General features: G+C 51.4%; 1 protein-coding gene across 1 annotated transcript; it reads left to right on the top strand.

Annotated features, from left to right (window-relative positions):
* Nucleotides 1-4326: 4326 nt before the first annotated feature.
* On the top strand, nt 4327-20765 carry LOC122547986 (transmembrane protein 88-like). Its single transcript, XM_087982911.1, has 2 exons — nt 4327-4608; nt 20473-20765. Exons 1-2 carry the CDS (start codon nt 4327-4329, stop codon nt 20737-20739), a joined length of 549 nt encoding a protein of 182 aa, XP_087839037.1. The 3' UTR covers nt 20740-20765.
* The last annotated feature ends 1593 nt before the right edge of the window (nt 20766-22358 follow it).

The following is a 22358-nucleotide window of genomic DNA, read 5'->3' as shown; positions in this document are numbered from 1 at the left end:
AGAGGCTGGAGGGGGTTACAGAGATAGGGAGGGGTGTAGGGGCTGGAGGGGGTTACAGAGATAGGGAGGGGATGTAGGGGCTGGAGGGTGTTACAGAGTTAGGGAGGGGGTGTAGGGGCTGGAGGGGGTTACAGAGATAGGGAGGGGTGTAGGGGCTGGAGGGGGTTACAGAGATAGGGAGGGGATGTAGGGGCTGTAGGAGGTTACAGAGATAGGGAGGGGATGTAGTGGCTAGAGGGGGTTACAGAGATAGGGAGAGGTGTAGGGGTTGGCGGGCATTACAGACATAGGGAGGGGATGTAGGGGCAGGAGGGGGTTACAGAGATAGGGAGGGGGTGTAGGGCTGGGGGGTTACAGAGGCAGGGAGGGGTGTAGGGGCTGTAGGAGGTTACAGAGATAGGGAGGGAAAGTAGGGGCTAGAGGGGGTTAGAGAGATAGGGAGATGTGTAGGGGTTGGAGGGGATTACAGACATAGGGAGGGGGTGTAGAGGCAGGAGGGGGTTACAGAGATAAGGAGTGGGAGAGGAGACTGGCGGGGGTTACAGAGATAGGGACGGCGTGTAGAGGCTGGAGGGGGTTACAGAGATAGAGAGGGGTGTAGGGGCTGGAGGGGGTTACAGAGATAGGGAGGGAATGTAGAGGCTGGAGGGGTGTAGGGGCTGTAGGGGGTTACAGAGATAGGGAGGGGGTGTAGAGGCTAGAGGAGGTTATAGAGATAGGGAGGGGATGTAGGGGCTGGAGGGAGTTACAGAGATAGGGAGAGGTGTAGGGGCTGGTTTTTGTTGTTTGTATAAATGATTTGTATGTAAATATAGGAGACAGAGTCATAGAGATGTATAGCATGGAAACAGACCCTTCATCCAACCCGTCCATGTCGACCAGATATCCCAACCCTATCTAGTCCCACCTGCCAGCACCCGGCCCATATCCCTCCAAACCCTTCCTATTCATATACCCATCCAAATGCCTCTTAAATGTTGCAATTGTACCAGCCTCCACCACATCCTCTGGCAGCTCATTCCATACACGTACCACCCTCTGTGTGAAAACGTTGCCCCGTAGGTCTCTTTTATATCTTTCCCCTCTCACCCTAAACCTATGCCCTCTATTTCTGGACTTCCCGACCCCAGGAAAAAGACTTTGTCTGTTTACCCTATCGATGCCCCTTATAATTTTATGAACCTCTATAAGGTCACCCCTCAGCCTCCGACGCACCAGGGTAAACATCCCCAGCCTCTCCCTATAGCTCAAACCCTCCAACCCTGGTAACATCCTTGTAAATCTTTTCTGAACCCTTTCAAGTTTCACAACATCTTTCCGATAGGAAGGAGACCAGAATTGCACGCAATATTCCAACAGTGGCCTAACCAATTTCCTGTACAGATGCAACATGACCTCCCAACTCCTGTACTCGATATTCTGACCAATAAAGGAAAGCATACCAAACGCCTTCTTCACTATCCTATCTACCTGCGACTCCACTTTCAAGGAGCTATGAACCTGCACTCCAAGGTCTCTTTGTTCAGCAACACTCCCTAGGACCTTACCATTAAGTGTATAAGGCCTGCTAAGATTTGCTTTCCCAAAATGCAGCACCTCGCATTTATCTGAATTAAACTCTATCTGCCACTTCTCAGCCCATTGGCCCATTTGGTCCAGATCCTGTTGTAATCTGAGGTAACCCTCTTCGCTGTCCGCTACACCTCCAATTTTGGTGTCATCTGCAAACTTACTAACTGTACCTCTTATGGTCGCATCCAAATAATTTATGTAAATTACAAAAAGTAGTGGGCCCAGCACCGATCCTTGTGGCACTCGACTGGTCACAGGCCTCCAGTCTGAAAAACAGCCCTCCACCACCCCCCTCTGTCTTCTACCTTTGAGCCAGTTCTGTGTCCAAATGGCTAGTTCTCACTGTATTCCATGAGATTGAAACCTTACTAATCAGTCTCCCATGGGGAACCTTGTCGAACGCCTTACTGAAGTCCATGTAGATCACATCTACTGCTCTGCCCTCATCAATCCTCTTTGTTACTTCTTCAAAGTTTGTGAGACATGATTTCCCACGCACAAAGCCATGTTGACTCTCCTGAATCAGTCCTTGCCTTTCCAAATACATGTACATTCTGTCCCTCAGGATTCCCTCCAACAACTTGCCCACCACCGAGGTCAGGCTCACCGGTCTATAGTTCCCTGACTTGTCCTTACCGCCCTTCTTAAACAGTGGCACCACGTTTGCCAACCTCCAGTCTTCCGGCACCTCACCTGTGACTATCAATGATACAAATATCTCAGCAAGAGGCCCGGCAATCACTTCTCTGGCTTCCCACAGAGTTCTCGGGTACACCTGATCAGGTCCTGGGGATTTATCCACCTTTAACCGTTTCAAGACATCCAGCACTTCCTCCTCTGTAATCTGGACATTTTTCAAGATGTCACCATCTATTTCCCTACAGTCTCTACCTTCCATATCAATAAATACTGATGCAAAATATTCATTTAGTATCTCCCCATTTTCTGTGGCTCCACACAAAGGTGGCCTTGCTGATCTTTGAGGGGCCCTATTCTCTCCCTCGTTACCCTTTTGTCCTTAATATATTTGTAAACATTCTTTGGATTCTCCTTAATTCTATTTGCCAAAGCTATCTCATGTCCCCGTTTTGCCCTCCTGATTTCTCTCTTAAGTATATTATTTCCTTTATACTCTTCTAAGGATTCACTCGATCTATCCTGTCTATACCTGACACATGCTTCCTTCTTTTTCTTAACCAAACCCTCAATTTCTTTAGTTATCCAGCATTCCCTACACCTACCTGTCTTCCCTTTCACCCCGACAGGAATATACTTTCTCTGGATTCTCGTTATCTCATTTCTGAAGGCTTCCCATTTTCCAGCCGTCCCATTTACCTTCGAACGTCTGCCTCCAATCAGCTTTCGAAAGTTCTTGCCTAATACCGTCAAAATTGGCCTTTCTCCAATTTAGAGCTTCAACTTTTAGATCTGGTCTATTCTTTTCCATCACGATTTTAAATCTAATAGAATTATGATCGCTGGCCCCAAAGTGCTCCCCCACTGACACCTCAGTCACCTGCCCTGCCTTATTTCCCAAGAGTAGATCAAGTTTTGCACCTTCTCTCGTAGGTACATCCACATACTGAATCAGAAAATTGTCTTGTACACACTTAACAAATTCATCTCCATCTAAACCTTTAACACTATGTCAGTCCCAGTCGATTGTTTGGAAAGTTAAAATCCCCTACCATAACGACCCTATTATTCTTACAGATAGCTGAGATCTCCTTACAAGCTTGTTTCTCAATTTCCTTCTGACTATTGGGGGGTCTGTAATACAATTCCAATAAGGTGATCATCCGTTTCTTATTTCTCAATTCCACCCAAATAACTTCCCTGGATGTATTTCCGGGAATATCCTCCCTCAACACAGCTGTAATGCAACTGGGTGGCACGGTGGCTCTGTGGTTAGCACTGCTGCCTCACAGCACCAGTGACCCAGGTTCGATTCCAGCCTCGGGCAACTGTGTATGAGTGGAGCTTTCCCCATGTATGTGTGGGTTTCCTCCCCAGTCCTAAGGTGTGCAGGTTATGATGGATGGCCGTGGGAAATTGCCTATTTGAGCCAAGGGGCTCAGGTGTGTAGGTGGAGTTTAATTCAGATAAATGCGAGGTGCTGCATTTTGGGAAAGCAAATCTTAGCAGGACTTATACACTTAATGGTAAGGTCCTAGGGAGTGTTGCTGAACAAAGAGACCTTGGAGTGCAGGTTCATAGCTCCTTGAAAGTGGAGTCGCAGGTAGATAGGATAGTGAAGAAGGCGTTTGGTATGTTGTCCTTTATTGGTCAGAGTATTGAGTACAGGAGTTGGGAGGTCATGCTGCCAGGCCGCAGTTAGACGCAGCCAGCCTCAGCAGTTCCCTCTCACCTCTCTGACAGCGCTCGCCCAACCACCCCCACCCCCATTACTCACTCACTGTTTGTTCGTATCTCTGATGGGGGCCTGTGTTATCTCACATTCCAGGATTACGTGTGGGGGGCCCTCTGCTCCTGGCTCCAGCTGGGAGGGGAGAGAGAGAGGGAGGGAGAGGTCTGGACTCAGTTCTCAGCATTCTGTGCGAGACACAGAGAGACAAGCTTTCCAGATCCTCACAGGCAGCCACGCTGGGAATCTCTCACGTGCCGGACTCCACAAAGGCTTTCCCAAAGGTTTGGGACCAGACGGTGCTGAAGGAGGGGTGTGGGGGTCACGGTGTGGGGGTCACGGTGTGGGGGTCACTGGCGCTGTCGTCTGCTCTCGGGATTGGCTCCACCATGTCTGACCTTGCCGAGCCGTTTGATGGCCTGGCGCTGGGCAGCCAGAGTGCAGAGATGCCCCGAGGAGTGGCGCTGGGTCAGTGCCCGGGTGAACCGCTCTGCCGAAGGGAAGCGCTGGAGTTGCGCAGCGGGCTGGACTGCTGGGCGTGTGCGGTGCTCCTCACTGCACACAACATCCTGGTGACTCTTCTCAACGTGCTGCTCATTGTCACCGTCTTCGGGAGCATCCTACTGCCCGCCTCCATCATGGTCACCATCGGCCTACTCTGCCACTCACAGGTGAGGGACACCAGAAACACCCCTCACCCCTCACCCTGACTCCTCACCCCAACTCAAAACCCCCACTCAAAACCCCATCACCTTCTCTCAAACCCCCCTCAGTCTCCCCACCCCCTCACCCCTCTCCACTCAAAACCCCCTCAGTCTCCCCACCCCCTCACCCCCCACTCAAAACTCCCTCAGTCTCCCCCACCCCCTCATCCCCCCACTCAAAACCCCCTCAGTGTCCCCCACCCCCTCACCCCCTCACTCAAAACCCATTCAGTCTCCCCCACCCCCTCACCCCTCCCCACTCAAAACCCCCTCAGTCTCCCCACCCCCTCACCCCCCCACTCAAAAACCCCTCAGTCTCCCACACCGCCCAAACCCCACTCAAAATCCCCTCAGTCTCCCCCACCCCCTCACCCTCACTCAAAACCCCTCAGTCGCCCCCATCCTCACCCCCACTCAAAACCCCTTCAGTCTCCCCACCCCCTCGTCTTCATTCAAAACCCCCTCAGTCTCCCTCACCCCCTCACCTTCACACAAAACCCCCTCAGTCTCCCCCACCCCCTCACCTTCACTCAAAACCCCCTCAGTCTCCCCCACCCCCTCACCCCCACTTAAAACCCCCTCAGTCTCCGCCACCCCTACCACCACCCCAACTCAAAACCCCTCAGTCGCCCACATCCTCACCCCCACTCAAAACCCCCTCAGTCTCCCTCACCCCCTCACCTTCACACAAAACCCCCTCAGTCTCCCCCACCCCCTCACCCCCACTCAAAACCCCCTCAGTATCCCCACCCCTCACCCCCCACTCAAAAACCCCTCAGTCTCCCCACCCCCTCACCCCCCACTCAAAACCCCCTCAGTCTCCCCCACCCCCTCACCCCCCCACTCAAAACCCCCTCAGTTTCCCACACCCCCTCACCCCCCCACTCAAAACCCCCTCAGTTTCCCACACCCCCTCACCCCCCCACTCAAAACCCATTCAGTCTCCCCCACCCCCTCACCCCTCCCCACTCGAAACCCCCTCAGTCTCCCCACCCCCTCACCCCCCCACTCAAAAACCCCTCAGTCTCCCACACCGCCCAAACCCCACTCAAAATCCCCTCAGTCTCCCCCACCCCCTCACCCTCACTCAAATCCCCTCAGTCGCCCCCATCCTCACCCCCACTCAAAACCCCTTCAGTCTCCCCACCCCCTCGCCTTCACTCAAAACCCCCTCAGTCTCCCTCACCCCCTCACCTTCACACAAAATCCCCTCAGTCTCCCTCACCCCCTCACCTTCACACAAAACCCCCTCAGTCTCCCCCACCCCCTCACCCCCACTTAAAACCCCCTCAGTCTCCCCCACCCCTACCACCACCCCAACTCAAAACCCCTCAGTCGCCCCCATCCTCACCACCACTCAAAACCCCCTCAGTCTCCCTCACCCCCTCACCTTCACACAAAACCCCCTCAGTCTCCCCCACCCCCTCACCCCCACACAAAACCCCCTCAGTCTCCCCCACCCCCTCACCCCCACTCAAAACCCCCTCAGTCTCCCCCACCAATACCACCACCCCAACTCAAAACCCCCTCGGTCTCCCCCATTCCTCACCCCCACTCAAAACCCCCTCAGTCTCCCCCACCCCTACCACCACCCCAACTCAAAACTCCCTCGGTCTCCCCCATTCCTCACCCCCACTCAAAACCCCCTCAGTCTCCCCCACCCCATCACCCCCACTCAAAACCCCCTCAGTCTCCCCCACCCCCTCACCCCCACTCAAAACCCCCTCAGTCTTCCCTACCCCCTCACCCTCACTCAAAATTTGGGTAGGAATAGGTCCAGTCAAGGATAGTAGTGGGAAGTTGCATGTGGAGGCTGAAGAGATTGGGGAGACACTGAATGAATACTTTTCGTCAGTATTCACTCAGGAACAGGACATTGTTGCCAATGTGAATACTGAGTCACAATTAATTACAATGGACGGCTTTGAGGTATGTAGAGAAGAGGTGTTGGAAATTCTGGAAAGGGTGAAAATAGATAAGTCCCCTGGGCCTGATGGCATTTATCCTAGGATTCTCTGGGAAGCAAGGAGGAGATTGCAGAGCCATTGGCCTTGATTTTTATGTCCTCGTTGTCTACTGGAGTAGTGCCAGAAGACTGGAGGATAGCAAATCTGGTTCCCTTGTTCAAGAAGGGGAGTAGGGATAACGCTAGTAACTATAGGCCGGTGAGTCTCACTTCTGTTGTGGGCAAAATCTTAGAGAGAATTGTAAGGGATAGGATTTATGAACATCTGGATAGGAATAATGTGATCAAGGATAGTCAGCATGGTTTTGTGAAGGGCAGGTCGTGCCTCACAAACCTTATTGAATTCTTTGAAAAGGTGACGAAGGAGGTTGATGAGGGGAAAGCGGTAGATGTGGTATATATGGATTTTAGTAAGGCGTTTGATAAGGTTCCCCATGGTAGGCTACTGCAGAAAATACGGAGGTATGGCATTGAGGGTGAGTTGGAGGTTTGGATTAGGAATTGGCTGGCTGGAAGAAGACAGAGGGTAGTAGTTGATGGCAAAGGTTCATCTTGGAGTGCCGTCACTAGCGGTGTTCCGCAAGGATCTGTTTTGGGACCATTGCTGTTTGTCATTTTTATAAATGACCTGGAGGAGGGGCTAGAAGATTGGGTGAGCAAGTTTGCGGATGATACGAAAGTAGGTGGAGTTGTTGACAGTGAGGAAGGATGTGTCAGGTTACAGCGGGATATAGATAAGCTGCAGAGCTGGGCAGAAAGGTGGCAAATGGAGTTCAATGTGGCTAAGTGTGAGGTGATTCACTTTGGTAAGAGTAATAAAAAGATGGGGTACTGGGCTAATGGTCGGATACTTGGTAGTGTGGATGAGCAGAGGGATCTTGGTGTCCATGTACACAGATCTCTGAAAGTTGCCACCCAGGTAAATAGTGCGGTGAGGAAGGCATATGGCGTACTGGCTTTTATTGGTAGAGGAATTGAGTTCCGGAGTACTGAGGTCATGTTGCAGTTGTATAAGACTCTGGTGCAGCCGCATCTGGAGTACTGTGTGCAGTATTGGTCGCCATATCCTATAGGAAGGATGTGGAGGCACTGGAACGGGTGCAGAGGAGGTTTACCAGGATGTTGCCTGGTATGGTAGAAAGATCGTATGAGGAAAGGCTGAGGCACTTGGGGCTGTTTTCATTGGAGAAAAGAAGGTTTAGGGGTGACTTGATAGAGGTGTACAAGATGATTAGGGGGTTAGATAGGGTTGACCATGAGAACCTTTTTCCACGTATGGAGTCAGCTATTACGAGGGGCATAGCTTTAAATTAAGGAGTGTTAGGTATAGGACAGATGTTAGGGGTAGATTCTTTACTCAGTGAGTCGTGAGTTCATGGAATGCCCTGCCAGTAGCAGTGGTGGACTCTCCCTCATTATGGGCATTTAAACGGGCATTGGATAGGCATATGGAGGATAGTGGGCTAGTGTAGGTTAGGTGGGCTTGGATCGGCGCAACATCGAGGGCCGAAGGGCCTGTACTGCGCTGTATTCTTCTATGTTCTATGTTCTAAAACCCCCTCAGTCTCCCCCACCCCCTCACCCTCACTCAAAACCCCCTCAGTCTTCCCCACCCCCTCACCTTCAATCAAAACCCCCTCAGTCTTCCCCAACCCCCCACCCTCACTCAAAACCCCTCAGTTTCACCCCTCCCAGTCTCCCCCACTTCTCACCCCCCCACTCAAAACCAGGAATGGGGGAGGGTTTCAGGAATGGGGTAGTTTTGGGAAACGGGAGAGGGTTCAGGGAATAGGAGAGAGTTCAGGGAACAGGAGAGGATTCAGGGAACAGGGGTGGATTCAGGGAATAGGACTGTGTTTGGGAAATGGGGGAGTGTTTGTGGAACAGGAGTGGGTTTAGGGAATGGTGGGGATTTGGGAGACAGGAGAGGGTTTGGGGATTGGGGAGGGTTTGGGGGACAGGAGAGGGTTTGAGGATTGGGGGAGGGTTTGGGGGACAGGAGTGGGTTTGGGGATTGGGAGAGGGTTTTGGGGGACAGGAGTGGGTTTGGGGATTGGGGGAGGGTTTGGGGAACAGGAGAGGGTTTAGGGAATGGGGGAGGGTTTGGGGGACAGGAGAGGGTTTGGGGAATGGGGGAGGGTTTGGGGACAGGAGAGGGTTTGGGGAATGGGGGGGGTTGGGGGACAGGAGAGGGTTTGGGGATTGGGGGAGGGTTTGGGGGACAGGAGTGGGTTTGGGGAATGGGGGAGGGTTTGGGGACAGGAGAGGGTTTGGGGAATGGGGGGGGTTGGGGGACAGGAGAGGGTTTGGGGAATGGGGGGGTTGGGGGACAGGAGAGGGTTTGAGGATTGGTGGAGGGTTTGGGGGACAGGAGTGGGTTTGGGGATTGGGAGAGGGTTTTGGGGGACAGGAGTGGGTTTGGGAATTGGGGGAGGGTTTGGGGGACAGGAGAGGGTTTAGGGAATGGGGGAGGGTTTGGGGGACAGGAGAGGGTTTGGGGAATGGGGAGGGTTTGGGGGACAGGAGAGGGTTTGGGGAATGGGGGGGTTTGGGGGACAGGAGAGGGTTTGGGGAATGGGGGGGTTTGGGGGACAGGAGAGGGTTTGGGGATTGGGGGAGGGGTGGGAGTTACTAGCAATGACCTCCGTGTCTCTATGTTGAGTGAAGGTAGAGGTTGTCAGCGTTCTGGGGTCCTGTTCAGATTGCATCTGGCCGCACTGTGATCCAGATGCATGTTTGCTTGAGTGATGTACCTGAGGTCTGCAGGTGTCCTTTCCACCCCAGACACGCTTGACATCATCGAGGTAAGCCTGCAATGTGGGATCTTGCTGTGTACAGACTTATGTCTCCTGCATTACAACTGTACTCCCATTGGCTAAAGGTGTTGAAAGCTGCTGAGTCGTTGCATAGAACGTGGCAACAGTTCTGGTCTCCATCTTGAGAACGGTTTTCCGGGATGGCCAGAGTCTGAATGTCAGGGAAGGTTGAAGGGGACGGAACTCTTTTTCTCTGGGAGTGGTGGAGGGAAGGCTGACCGAGGTCTTTAAAGAGATGGAGGGTTTCCACTGGTGTGGGAGACCAGAACTGAGGGCGACCGACCGCAGACAGTCCCTAAATAAATCCCACCGGGAGTTCGGGAGGAAGGTCTTTACTCCAGAGAGAAAGAGGAGTGTGTTCGAGGGGAATAGTATCAGTACATTGTAGGATAGACCACACCAGGGAGAAAGGAATAGGAGGAGAGACCGAGGGGGGAGATGGAAAGGGATTGGAAAGAGATGCTTGTGGAGCAGAAAAACCAGCATGGAGCAGACGGGCCGAGTGCTCTCACAGAGGGAACTCCACAGAAGGCTCAGTGGTTAGCACTGCTGCCTCACAGCGCCAGGGACCTGGGTTCGATCCCAGCTTCAGGCGACTGACTGTGTGGAGTTTGCACATTCTCCCCCGTGTCTGCGTGGGTTTCCTCCGGGTGCTCCGGTTTCCTCCCACAGTCCAAAGACGTGCAGGTCAGGGTGGATTGTCGGTGGGGAATGCAGGGTTGCAGGGAAAGGATAGAGGGGGAGGGGATTGCGGGTGACTCTGGGTGGGATGCTCCTCAGAGGGCCTGTGTGGACTCAGTAGGCCAAAAAGCCTGTTTCCATGCTGCAGCAATTCAATCTTCTATTCTACCTTCCTCCACCCAGCACTCCTGGGGCGGAGGAGCCTCTGAGATGTCAGGGAATTATCCCAGCCCCCTCCAACCCCCCCCCCCCAACCCCACACTTGGCTCTTATGGATTCCAGTGAAGGGCGGAGTGAGATCAGCGAGGTCTGGGCTTCACCCGGCCTGTGATTTGAGATTGAATTCCTTGCCCTCGCCTATGCCTGCTCTCAGAGGAATGAAGCTATCCAGGGTTTTGAAAGGACAGCAAAATGCTCAGCCTGGTGGTTATCTTTTTGGTTTACCTGGTGATTGAGGAACCCGGTGCCCTACATCCTCTTTCCCAGCTTCATCCCCTTAGCTAACAAACAATTCCCTCCACCCGCACCTCCCTCACCCCGGAGACTGCTGGGAATCAGTGGGGAAGCCACTCACAGCTGAGGCAGAGGACAAATTTCACCGAGGGTAAGCCTTGGCCGAGGGATGGGGTTGGGGGTGGGGGGGGGGTGGGGAAGCAAGTATCTGTGAGAAATGAAAGTGCTAGTGCTCCATTTTGTGGTACCTGCCTAGTCGGGCCTTTATGGGTCATTTGCAGTTTTACTGCGGCGAGCTTCAGCCTGGGCAGGAGATTCCCCTTGGCCAAGGAAAGAGGGAGAACCTATGGAGAATTGGAGGATCTACCTATCGGGAAAGGGGGAAGTTTGGCCTATAGAGAAGCAGCTTCGGCCTAGAGAATGAGCCTGAGGCCTGAGGTCTGAGCCTTGAGGCCTAGGCACTGAGGCCTAGGTCCTGAGGCCTGGGCACTGGGGCATTGGCTGTAAGGCCTAAGCACACAGGACTGAGGCCTAAGTGCTGAAGCTTGAGGCCTGGGCCCTAGGCCTTTTAAATGAATGGATAAGAAACTGACAGAGTTCCGGCCTGTGGTTTCTGTATTTAAAACTCATATTTGACTCTTTATCTGATGCGGGAAAGAGGATGCAGCCCTGTGGAGCTTTAGATAGACATTGGTCGAAGACAGTTGCCGTGGAACCAATTTGTAATCTTCAGTCTTCCCTGAACTGCTATTTCCAGCACTTCCACATTGACAGCAAATGACAGTTTGTGGTAAACCATCAATAATCTGGATATTCTGACTCAGACTAGTGAATGGACGATGGAAGCTTCCTATAGTCAGTCAACCTTCCTTTATTTCTCTCTCTCTCTCTGTCTGTCTGTTAGTTTTTTTTCCAGAAAGTTCCTGTGAAGATTTTCTAACACAAGTGAAGATGTAGAAACAATCCGAAAACTCCAGGCAGTTTCGGACGATTGGGAGATGATCACTTTCCCGAAATCCTGAAAGTCACGGAGTCTTATGTCAGGGAGGCAATTCTGTTCAGATTTTGCCATGACTGTGCTGTAATTTAACCGTAACTCTGACTCCATTGTACAAAAGTCCAAAGTTAGACCATTCTGCCCCTTGAGCCAAATAAATCCGGTCACAGCTGATTTTTGTTTTTAAGAATTAGAATCCCTACAGCATGGAAACTGGTCCTTCGGCCCAACAAGTCCACACTGACCCGCCGAAGAGTATCCCACCCAGGCCCATTCCCCTACTGTATTACTCTACATTTACCCCTGACTAATGCGCCTAACCCACACATCCCTGAACACTATGGGGTAATTTAGCATGGCCAATCCACCCTAACCTACACATCCCTGAACACTATGGGGTAATTTAGCATGGCCAATCCACCCTAACCTACACATCCCTGAACACTATGGGGTAATTTAGCATAGCCAATCCACCCTAACCTACACATCCCTGAACACTATGGGGTAATTTAGCATAGCCAATCCACCCTAACCTACACATCCCTGAACACTATGGGGCAATTTAGCACAGCCCATCCACCCTAACCTACACATCCCTGAACACTATGGGGTAATTTAGCATGGCCAATCCACCCTAACCTACACATCCCTGAACACTATGGGGTAATTTAGCATGGCCAATCCACCCTAACCTACACATCCCTGAACACTATGGGGTAATTTAGCATAGCCAATCCACCCTAACCTACACATCCCTGAACACTATGGGGCAATTTAGCACGGCCCATCCACCCTAACCTACACATCCCTGAACACTATGGGGCAATTTAGCACGGCCATCCACCCTAACCTACACATCCCTGAACACTATGGGGCAATTTAGCACGGCCATCCACCCTAACCTGCACATCCCTGAACATTATGGGGCAATTTCCCGTGGCCAATCCTGAGGAAATCATGTTTGACAATCTTGGAGTCTTTCAGGATGTAACTTTGTGGCATAGGTACCAGAGAGTTAGCTTAGTTGGATTTTCAGCAGAGGATGCTACTGATCAAAAGTAGAGCACGTGGGATTGGGATATGGGTTGAGAGAGAGGAAGCAGATCAATCTCAGGATGGCAGAGAGCCTTCCTCGGTGCTGAAGTTGTCTACGATTCTATGGGCAGGCTGTACCCAGTGAGGTCATAGAGTCATAGAGATGTACAGCATGGAAACAGACCCTTCGGCCCGACCCGTCCATGCCGACCAGATATCCCAACCCAATCTAGTCCCACCTGCCAGCACCCGGCCCATATCCCTCCAAACCCTTCCTATTCATATACCCATCCAAATGCCTCTTAAATGTTGCAATTGTACCAGCCTCCACCACATCCTCTGGCAGCTCATTCCATACACACACCACCTTATCATAACCGTCAGTGCTTGGTCTGCAACTGTTCATCATCTGTATAAATGTTTGGAACGTGGGGACCAATTGTAACATTTTCAACAAGAATACAAACTGCTGGAAAATCTCAGTAGGTCAGGTATCATCTGTGGAGAGCATATGGAGTTAATGTTTCCAGTCTACTGCCAGACTTGCTGAGATTTGGTCTGGCAGTAAACTGGAAAGGGAGGACTGCAGATGCTGGAGACCAGAGTAGAAATGTGTGGTGCTGGAAAAGCACAGCAGGTTAGGCAGCATCCGAGGAGCAGGAGAGTCGACGTTTCGGGCAAAAGCCCTTCATCAGGGAAGAGTGGTGTAGAGCCCAAGGGGACTGAGAGATAAATAGGAAGGGGTGGGGCTGAGGGGAAGGTAGCTGAGAGTGCAATAGGTGGATGAAGGTGAGGGTAAAGGTGATAGGTCAGAGAGGATAGATGGGACAAGTGGGATAGGTCATGAGTTGGAAGGTTGGATCTGGGATAAGATGGGGGGGGATGGGAAATAAGGAAACTGGCGAAATCCACATTGATCCCATATGGTTGAAGGTTCCCGAAGTGAAAGATGAGGCGTTCTTCCTCCAGGCATCAGGTGGTAAGGGAGTGGCGGTGGAGAGGACCAAGGACATGCATGTCCTTGGTGAAGCGGGAGGGGGAGTTGAAGTGTTCAGCCACGGGGCGGTGGGGTTGATTGGTGCGGGTGTCCCGGAGATGTGCCCTGAAGCGCTCTGCAAGTAGACGTCCTGTCTCCGCAATGTAGAGACCTCATCGGGAGCAACGGATACAGTAGATGACATGTTTGGATGTGCAGATAAGTTTCTGTCGGATGTGGAAGGATCCTTTGGGGTCTTGGATGGAGGTGAGGGGGGGAGGTGTGGGCGCAGGTTTTGCAATTCCTGCGGTGGCAGGGGATGGTGCCAGGAGGGAGGGTGGGTTGGTGGACCTGACGAGGGAATCATGAGGGGGGAATGGTCTTTACAGAACACAAATAGGGTGGGGAGAGAAATATATCTCTGGTGAGGTGGAAGGTGAGGATCAGGGGTGTTCAGTCCTTGTTGTGGTTGGAGGGGTGGGGTTCGAGGACAGAGGTTCTGGAAGTGGATGAGATGCGTTGGAGGACATCTTCAACCAGGTAGGAAAGGAAATTGGAGTCTTTAAAGAAGGAGGCCATCTGTTGTGTTCTGTGGTGGAACTGGTCCTCCTGGGAGCAGATACAGCGGAGGTGGAGGAGGTAGGAATACGGGATAGCATTTTTGCAGGAAGCAGGGTGGGAGGAGTTGGTGGGTTTGTAGTAGATGTCAGTGTTGAGCCGGTCACCATTGATGGGACTGGAGAGGTCCAGGAAGGGGAGGGAGGTGTCAGATGGTCCAAGTGAATTTAAGGTCAGGGTGGAATGTGTTGGTGAAGCTGATGAACTGTTCAACTTTCTTGTGGGAGCACGAGGTGACGTTGATGCAGTCATCGATGTAACAGAGAAAAAGGTGGGGCTTGGTGCCAGTGTAACTCCAGAAGATGGACTGTTCTATGTAGCCGAAGAAGGGACAGGCATAGCTGGGGCCCACGTGGGTGCCCATGGCTACCCCTTTTGTCTGGAGGAAGTGGGATGATTGGAAGGAGAAATTGAAGGTGAGGACCAGTTCAGCCAAATGAATGAGAGTGTCAGTGGAAGGTACTGTTGGGAACGTCGGGAGAGGAAGAAACGGAGGGCTTGGAGGCCCTGGTCATGGCGGATGGAGGTGTAGAGGGATTGGATATCCATGGTGAAGATGAGGCGTTGGGGGCCGGGGAAATGGAAGTCTTGGAGGAGGTGGAGGGTGTGGGTGGTGTCCTGAACACATGGGGAGTTCCTGGACTAGGGGGGATAGGATAGTGTCGAGGTAGGTAGAGATGGGTTCGGTGGGGCAGGAGCAGGCTGAGACCATGGGTCGGCCAGGGTGGTCAGGCTTGTGGATCTTGGGAAGGAGGTAGAACCAGGCAGTGGGGGGTTCCCGGACTATGAGGTTGGAAGCTGTGGGTGGGGGATCTCTTGAGATGATGTGGTTCTGTATGGTCTGGGAGATGATGGTTTGGTGATAGGGGAATGGGGTCATGGTCGAGGGAGTGGTAGGAAGAGGTGTCTTCGAGTTGGCGTTTGGCTTCAGCGGTGTAGAGGTCAGTGCGCCAGACTACCACTGCGCCCCCTTTATCTGCTGGCTTGATGGTGAGGTTGGGGTTGGACCAGAGGGAGTGGAGGGCCGCGCGTTGTGAGGGTGAGAGGTTGGAGTGGGGGAGGGGGGGGTAGACAGGTTGAGGTGGTTAATGTCCCGGCGGTAGTTGGAAATGAAGAGGTCAAGAGGCCAGCATGGGGTGTCCAGGTGGATGGGGTGTGTTGGAGGCTGGAGAAGGGGTCTCAGTGGGCGGACGGGAGTCCTGAGCAGAGGGAATATGCTGGGAAAATGTGTGATTGTAAGAAGAAGAAACAGAAAAACAGCACATTTCTTTCATGGCGAGAGGCCGGGAAGTGTGCTTGTCCAAAAGTCACTCAGAGTGAACACGAAAGTGCAGCAAGTGAATGGAGAGGACTTAGATCTAGGATTAAAGGTAACCTGCTGCATGGACAGCCTTAGTGAGACCTCCCCGAAACATTGGGTATAGAGGGAGTGCAACAGGGGTTGACTAGATTACTTCTGGGATGGGGAGCAAACTGGGGTCAGTATTCTGTAGGGTTTTGAGTGATAAAAGGCGAGTGCAGGATGGCCTGAACTTCCCACACGTCCCTGACTTAAATAGAATTTGCAGTCTTGCAGATGTATAGACCAACAGACAAGCTCCCAGAACCTCATACAATAACTCGATCAAGTGAAGAAATGGACTTTATAAGTTCTAAATATTTAATTATCTGATGAAGCCGTATCACGGAACCCCCCCCCCCCCTTCGAGTCCACACTGACCCTCTGCAGAGTATCCCACTCAGACCCACCACCCCCTCCGCCCTATAACTGCATTTCCCACGGCTAACCCACCTAGCCTGCACATCCCTGGACACTATGGGGCAACTTCCCACAGCCAATCCACCCTGACCTGCACATCTTTGGACTGTGGGAGGAAACAGGAGCACCTGGAGAGGAGTTATGCAGATTCAGGGAGAATGTGCAAACTCCACCCAGACAGTGTGGAATCGAACCTGGGTCCCTGGTGCTGTAAGGCAGCAGTGCTAACCACCCCTGTATTGAGGATCTTAACTTCCAATCAGTATCCAGTCTAAACAGACAAGAGGGAGCTATCCACCAATCATCCGTGTGCCAGTCTGGGACAATATCCTTCAATGTTTTGGAAACAGCTGTGCTCCCAGTCTGTCTGTCCCTACCTGAGTCCCACACAGGTCTGTCTGCTTCCTGTAGACCCCATAGATGCCTGTTGTGATTTTATTGTGAATGTACACAAACTCCTTAGTAACTCAGTTGTAACTTGCCACAACACCTGCAGTTACTGATGAACCACTCCTATGGTTCCATTGTAACCCTGTCCCAATGCTGTTGTCATTCTGTTGTGTTTCAACCCTATTGTCACTCTGCTGCAATTCCATGTAACTCAGCCATAGCCCTGCTGCATCTTATAGAAACACAGAAAGTAGGAGCAAGTGAGACTGTTCGACCATTCAACATGGGCTCAATGTCATCATCACATATCTGTTGATCCCTTTAGCCACAGAGCTCTATCTGTCACCTTCTTGTAAACACATTGTGGTTTGGCCACAACCATTTTCTGTGGCACTGAATGCCACAGACTCACGACTCTCTGTGTGTGAAGAAATTTATCCTCCCCTCAGTCCTAAAAGTTTTATCCCTCATTCTTAAAACTTCCCAAAGTCTGTCCACCATCGACAAGGCACAGGTCAGGAGGGTGAGGGAATACTCCCCACTTGCCCCTGGATGGGGGCAGCCCCAACAACACTCAAGGAGCTCGACACCATCCAGGACAAAGCAGCCCCCGCTTGATTGGCACCACATCCACCCCCTCCCTCACCGACGCTCAGTAGCAGCAGTGTGTGCTATAGGATGCGTTGCAGAAACTCACCAAGGCTTCTCTGACAGCACCTTCCAATTATTTCCAACTGGAAGGACAAGGGCAGCAGGTAAATGTGAACATCACCCCCTGCAAGTTCCCCTCCAGGACACTCCCCATTCTGATTTGGAAATATATCACTGTTCCTTCACCGTCGCTGGGTCAAAATCCTGGAATTTCCATCCTGAGGATATTGTGGGTTCAAGAAGGCAGCTCACCACCACCTTCCCAAGGGGCAACTAGGGATGGGTAATAAATGCTGGGCACAGCCAGCGATGCCTACGTGTCAAGAGTGAATTTTTAAAAAAAGACTCCTGGTTCTAGACTCCCGAAGTATCGGGAACACCCTTCTTCCATCTAACCTGTCTCGTCCTGTTGGAATTTTATAAGTTGCTATGAATTCCCCCAATTCTTCCAAACTCCAGTGGATACAATTCTAAACTGACTCGATCTCTCCTCGGACAAGAGGACCAAAACCACACACAATGTTCCCGTGTTGGAGCAAATTACTGCAGATGCTGGAAGCTGTACTGGAAACAGCTCCGATGAAGAGCTGTTGAGACTGGAAACGTTAGCTTGCTCCCTCTCCATGGATGCTGCCTGACCCACTGTGATCTCCAGCATTTTGTTGTTTCGATGCACAATATTCCAGGTGTGGCCTTTCCCACTCTATTGTAACTCTGCTGTCGATCTGTTGTAATTCAGCTGCAACATTGCCATAACTATGTTGTAGCTCTGATATACTCCTCCTGTGACTCGATTTTAACCTTGCTGTAACTCTTTTCTCATTCTGTTGTGACTCTGTCATAAGCCCAGTTTGCTTTAGCCCCATTGTAACTCTGTTCTAAGTTCATTTTAACACTGTTATGACTTCATTATTATGCTGGTATGTCCATTCTAACTCCATTATACCTCTGCTATATCTCTACTCTGCTCTAAGACTAGTTTATCTCTGCTTTAACTCCATTGGAACATTGTTGTAACTCTATTGTAATTCCATCATAACTAAGCTGTTCCTCTGCTGTAACATGTCTAGAAACAGTTAAAGGTGGATAAATCCCCAGGACCTGATCAGGTGTACCCGAGAACTCTGTGGAAAGCTAGAGAAGTGATTGCTGGGCCTCTTGCTGAGATATTTGTATCATCGATAGTCACAGGTGAGGTGACGGAAGACTGGAGGTTGGCAAATGTGGTGCCACTGTTTAAGAAGGGCGGTAAAGACAAGCCAGGGAACTATAGACTGGTGAGCCTGACCTCGGTGGTGGGCAAGTTGTTGGAGGGAATCCTGAGGGACAGGATGTACATGTATTTGGAAAGGCAAGGATTGATTAGGGATAGTCAACATGGCTTTGTGTGTGGGAAATCATATTACAAACTTGATTGAGTTTTTTGAAGAAGTAACAAAGAGGATTGATGAGGGCAGAGCAGTAGATGTGATCTATATGGACTTCAGTAAGGCGTTCGACAAGGTTCCCCATGGGAGACTGATTAGCAAGATTAGATCTCATGGAATACAGGGGGAACTAGCCATTTGGATACAGAACTGGCTCAAAGGTAGAAGACAGAGGGTGGTGGTGGAGGGTCGTTTTTCAGACTGGAGGCCTGTGACCAGTGGAGTGCCACAAGGATCGGTGCTGGGTCCTCTACTTTTTGTCATTTACATAAATTATTTGGATGTGAGCATAAGAGGTACAGTTAGTAAGTTTGCAGATGACACCAAAATTGGAGGTGTAGTGGACAGCGAAGAGGGTTACCTCAGATTACAACAGGATCTGGACCAGATGGGCCAATGGACTGAGGAGTGGCAGATGGAGTTTAATTCAGATAAATGCGAGGTGCTGCATTTTGGGAAAGCAAATCTTAGCAGGACTTATACACTTAATGGTAAGGTCCTAGGGAGTGTTGCTGAACAACGAGACCTTGGAGTGCAGGTTCATAGCTCCTTGAAAGTGGAGTCGCAGGTAGATAGGATAGTGAAGGAGGCGTTTGGTATACTTTCCTTTATTGGTCAGAGTATTGAGTACAGGAGTTGGGAGGTCATGTTGCGGCTGTACAGGACATTGGTTAGGCCACTGTTGGAATATTGCGTGCAATTCTGGTCTCCTTCCGATCGGAAAGATGTTGTGAAACTTGAAAGGGTTCAGAAAGGATTTACAAAGATGTTGCCAGGGTTGGAGGGTTTGAGCTACAGGGAGAGGCCGAACAGGCTGGGACTGTTTTCCCAGGAGCGTCGGAGGCTGAGAGGTGACCTTATAGAGGTTTACAGAATTATGAGGGGCATGGATAGGATAAATAGACAAAGTCTTTTCCCTGGGGTCGGGGAGTCCAGAACTAGAGGTCATAGGTTTAGGGTGAGAGGGGAAAGATATAAAAGAGACCTAAGGGGCAACTTTTTCACGCAGAGGGTGGTACGTGCATGGAATGAGCTGCCAGAGGATGTGGTGGAGGCTGGTACAATTGCAACATTTAAGAGGCATCTGGATGGGTATATGAGTAGGAAGGGTTTGGAGGGATATGGGCCGGGTGCTGGCAGGTGGGACTATATTCAGTTAGAATATCTGGTCGGCATGGACGGGTTGGACCGAAGGGTCTGTTTCCGTGCTGTACATCTCTATGACTCTATAACTCCACAGTATCTCTGTTGCAAATCTACTGTGACTGTTTCTTTTGTGACTTTTGTAGCACTACTGTAATTTCATTGTAACCCCAGTACACCTCTGCTGTATATCTGGTGTACCTCTGTGGTAATTCTATTGCATGTTCACTGTGACTCTCATACCTCAAGCACAACTCCATTATAATTATTTTGTAATTCTTTAGTAAAACTTCAGGCAGCACAGTGCCTCAGTGATTAGCACTGCTGCCTCCCAGCGCCAGGGTACCCGGGTTCCATTCCAGCCTTGGGTAACTTTCTGTGTCCACTTTGCATGTTCTCCCCGTGTCTGCACGGTGGTGCTCTGGTTTTCTCCCACAGTCCGAATATATGCAGGTCCGGGTGAATCGGCTGTGCTAAGTTGTCTGTTTGGGCCAATGGGCTGAGGAGTGGCAGATGGAGTTTAATTTAGATAAATGTGAGGTGCTGCATTTTGGGAAAGCAAATCTTACCAGGACTTATTTATACACTGAATGGTAAGGTCCTGGGGATTGTTGCTGAACAAAGAGACCTTGGAGGGTTCAGGGATGTGTAGGTTAGATGCATTAGTTAGGGGTAAATGTAGAGTAATAGGGTAGGGGAATGGGTCTGGGTGGGATACTCTTCGGAGGGTTGGTGTGGACTTGTTGGGCCAAATGGCCTGTTTCTACGCTCTAGGGTTACTATGATTCTATTGTAACTCTGCTGTCTACTGCTATAACTCCACTGTAACCTGATTGTAACTCTAATGTAATTACTATTGTAATTCTAATAATGTACTTCCTCTGTAACTCTGCTGTCTCTCTCTCTCTCTCCCTTGCAGGTTTTGAACTCCCAGACGAGTCACTGCAAGCAGTTGCTGAACGATAACAGTTCCACTGCACTGATGGTGGTGGGCTTCATCCTGGTGACACCGTTAGCAGTCCTGGCTCTGGCTGCTTACTGTCGGCTCGCACGGCGCCTGGAACTTGGCCTCTGCTTTATCCCGTACAGCAAGGCCGTGTACCGGAATCTTCCGGCCTCCCGCTACCGCTGGACGGGGGGTTGCTGCCTCAGGACGGGGGAGACTTCAGGAAAAGTTTGGGTGTAACGTCTGTCCATGGCCAATGTGATGGGTCAGAGCAAGAGTGTGAGGGTGGGGGGAGGAATGGGGGTCTGGCGTCTGTACTATTACCGTTTAGGGGAAGGGGAATGGGAATGTGTACCATTACTGTTGGGGGGAGCGCAGAATATGGTCTGTACCATTACTGTCCTGGGGGGAAATGGGAGTTTGGGGTCTGTACTATTACTGACATGGGGAGAATGGGGGTCTGTACCATTACTGTTCAGGGTGGGGGGGCAGCAGGGAATGGCAATCTAGGGCCTGTACCAATGCTGTAGGGTGGGGGGAAATGAAAGTCTGGCATCTGTACTATTACTATTGGTGGGGATGAGAATGGGGGTTTGGGGTCTGAACCATTACAGTCAGTGGGGGGAAGGGAATGGGGGTCTGGGGTATGTACCATTACAGTCAGTGGGGGGAAGGGAATGGGGGTCTGGGGTATGTACCATTACAGTCAATGGGGGGAAGGGAATGGGGGTCTGGGGTATGTACCATTACAGTCAGTGGGGGGAAGGGAATGGGGGTCTGGGGTATGTACCATTACAGTCAGTGGGGGGAAGGGAATGCGGGTCTGGGGTCTGTATCATGGTGGGTGGAACGGTGGCATAGTGGGTGGCACGGTGGTTAGCACTGCTGCCTCACAGCGCCTGAGATCCGGGTTCAATTCCCGCCTCAGGCGACTGACTGTGTGGAGTTTGCACGTTCTCCCCGTGTCTGCGTGGGTTTCCTCCGGGTGCTCCGGTTTCCTCCCACAGTCCAAAGATGTGCAGGTCAGGTGAATTGGCCATGCTAAATTACCCGTAGTGATAGGTAAGGGGTAAATGTAGGGGCATGGGTGCGTGGCGGGTCGGTGTGGACTTGTTGGGCCGAAGGGCCTGTTTCCACACTGTAATGTAATGTAATCTAATCTAATCATTACAGTCAGTGGGGGGAAGGGAATGGGGGTCTGGGGTATGTACCATAACAGTCAGTGGGGGGAAGGGAATGGGGGTCTGGGGTATGTACCATTACAGTCAGTGGGGGGAAGGGAATGGGGGTCTGGGGTCTGTACCATTACAGTCAGAGGGGGGAGGGGAATGAGGGTCTGGGGTCTGTACCATTACTGTTGGGGGGGAATGAAGATCTAGGGTGTGTGCTGTTAACATCAGGGGGAGGGTGTAGAAATACGGATCTGGTATCTGCACCATTATATTGGGTGGGAGGGGGAATAGCATTCTGGTGTCTGTACCCGTCTGTTACTGTCGGGAGAGAGGGTGTGGGTATGGGGGTCTAGTATCTGCAGGATTATATCAGATGGGAGGGGGAATGGATGTCTGGGGTCTGTACCATTATTGCTGGGTGCAATGACATGGAGGAGGGGGTGTAAGGGTGGGAAGGTATGTACCATTACTGAGAGGTGAAGAGGAGAGATGGGTTTGTACCATCAGTGAAGTGGGAGGGGGGGGCAAGGGGGAACTTTGATGAGTGTTTCTGTACCATCACTGAGGCGGGTGGGAAATACCTGGTCTGTACCATCTCAAATCACAATTCCAGTTAATTACACCAACCCCCCACTTCCCCAACAGGGAGATGATGCATGGGGTGGGGGGAGGGGTAGTTAATGTCAC

The sequence above is a fragment of the Chiloscyllium plagiosum genome, unplaced genomic scaffold (genome assembly GCF_037043375.1).
Source record: "Chiloscyllium plagiosum isolate Xiang-an unplaced genomic scaffold, Cpla_swu_hap1 HiC_scaffold_44, whole genome shotgun sequence".
Taxonomy (NCBI): Eukaryota; Metazoa; Chordata; class Chondrichthyes; order Orectolobiformes; family Hemiscylliidae; genus Chiloscyllium; species Chiloscyllium plagiosum.
Note: the sequence above shows the minus strand (reverse complement) of the source record. Positions and strands in the feature narration are given on the sequence as shown.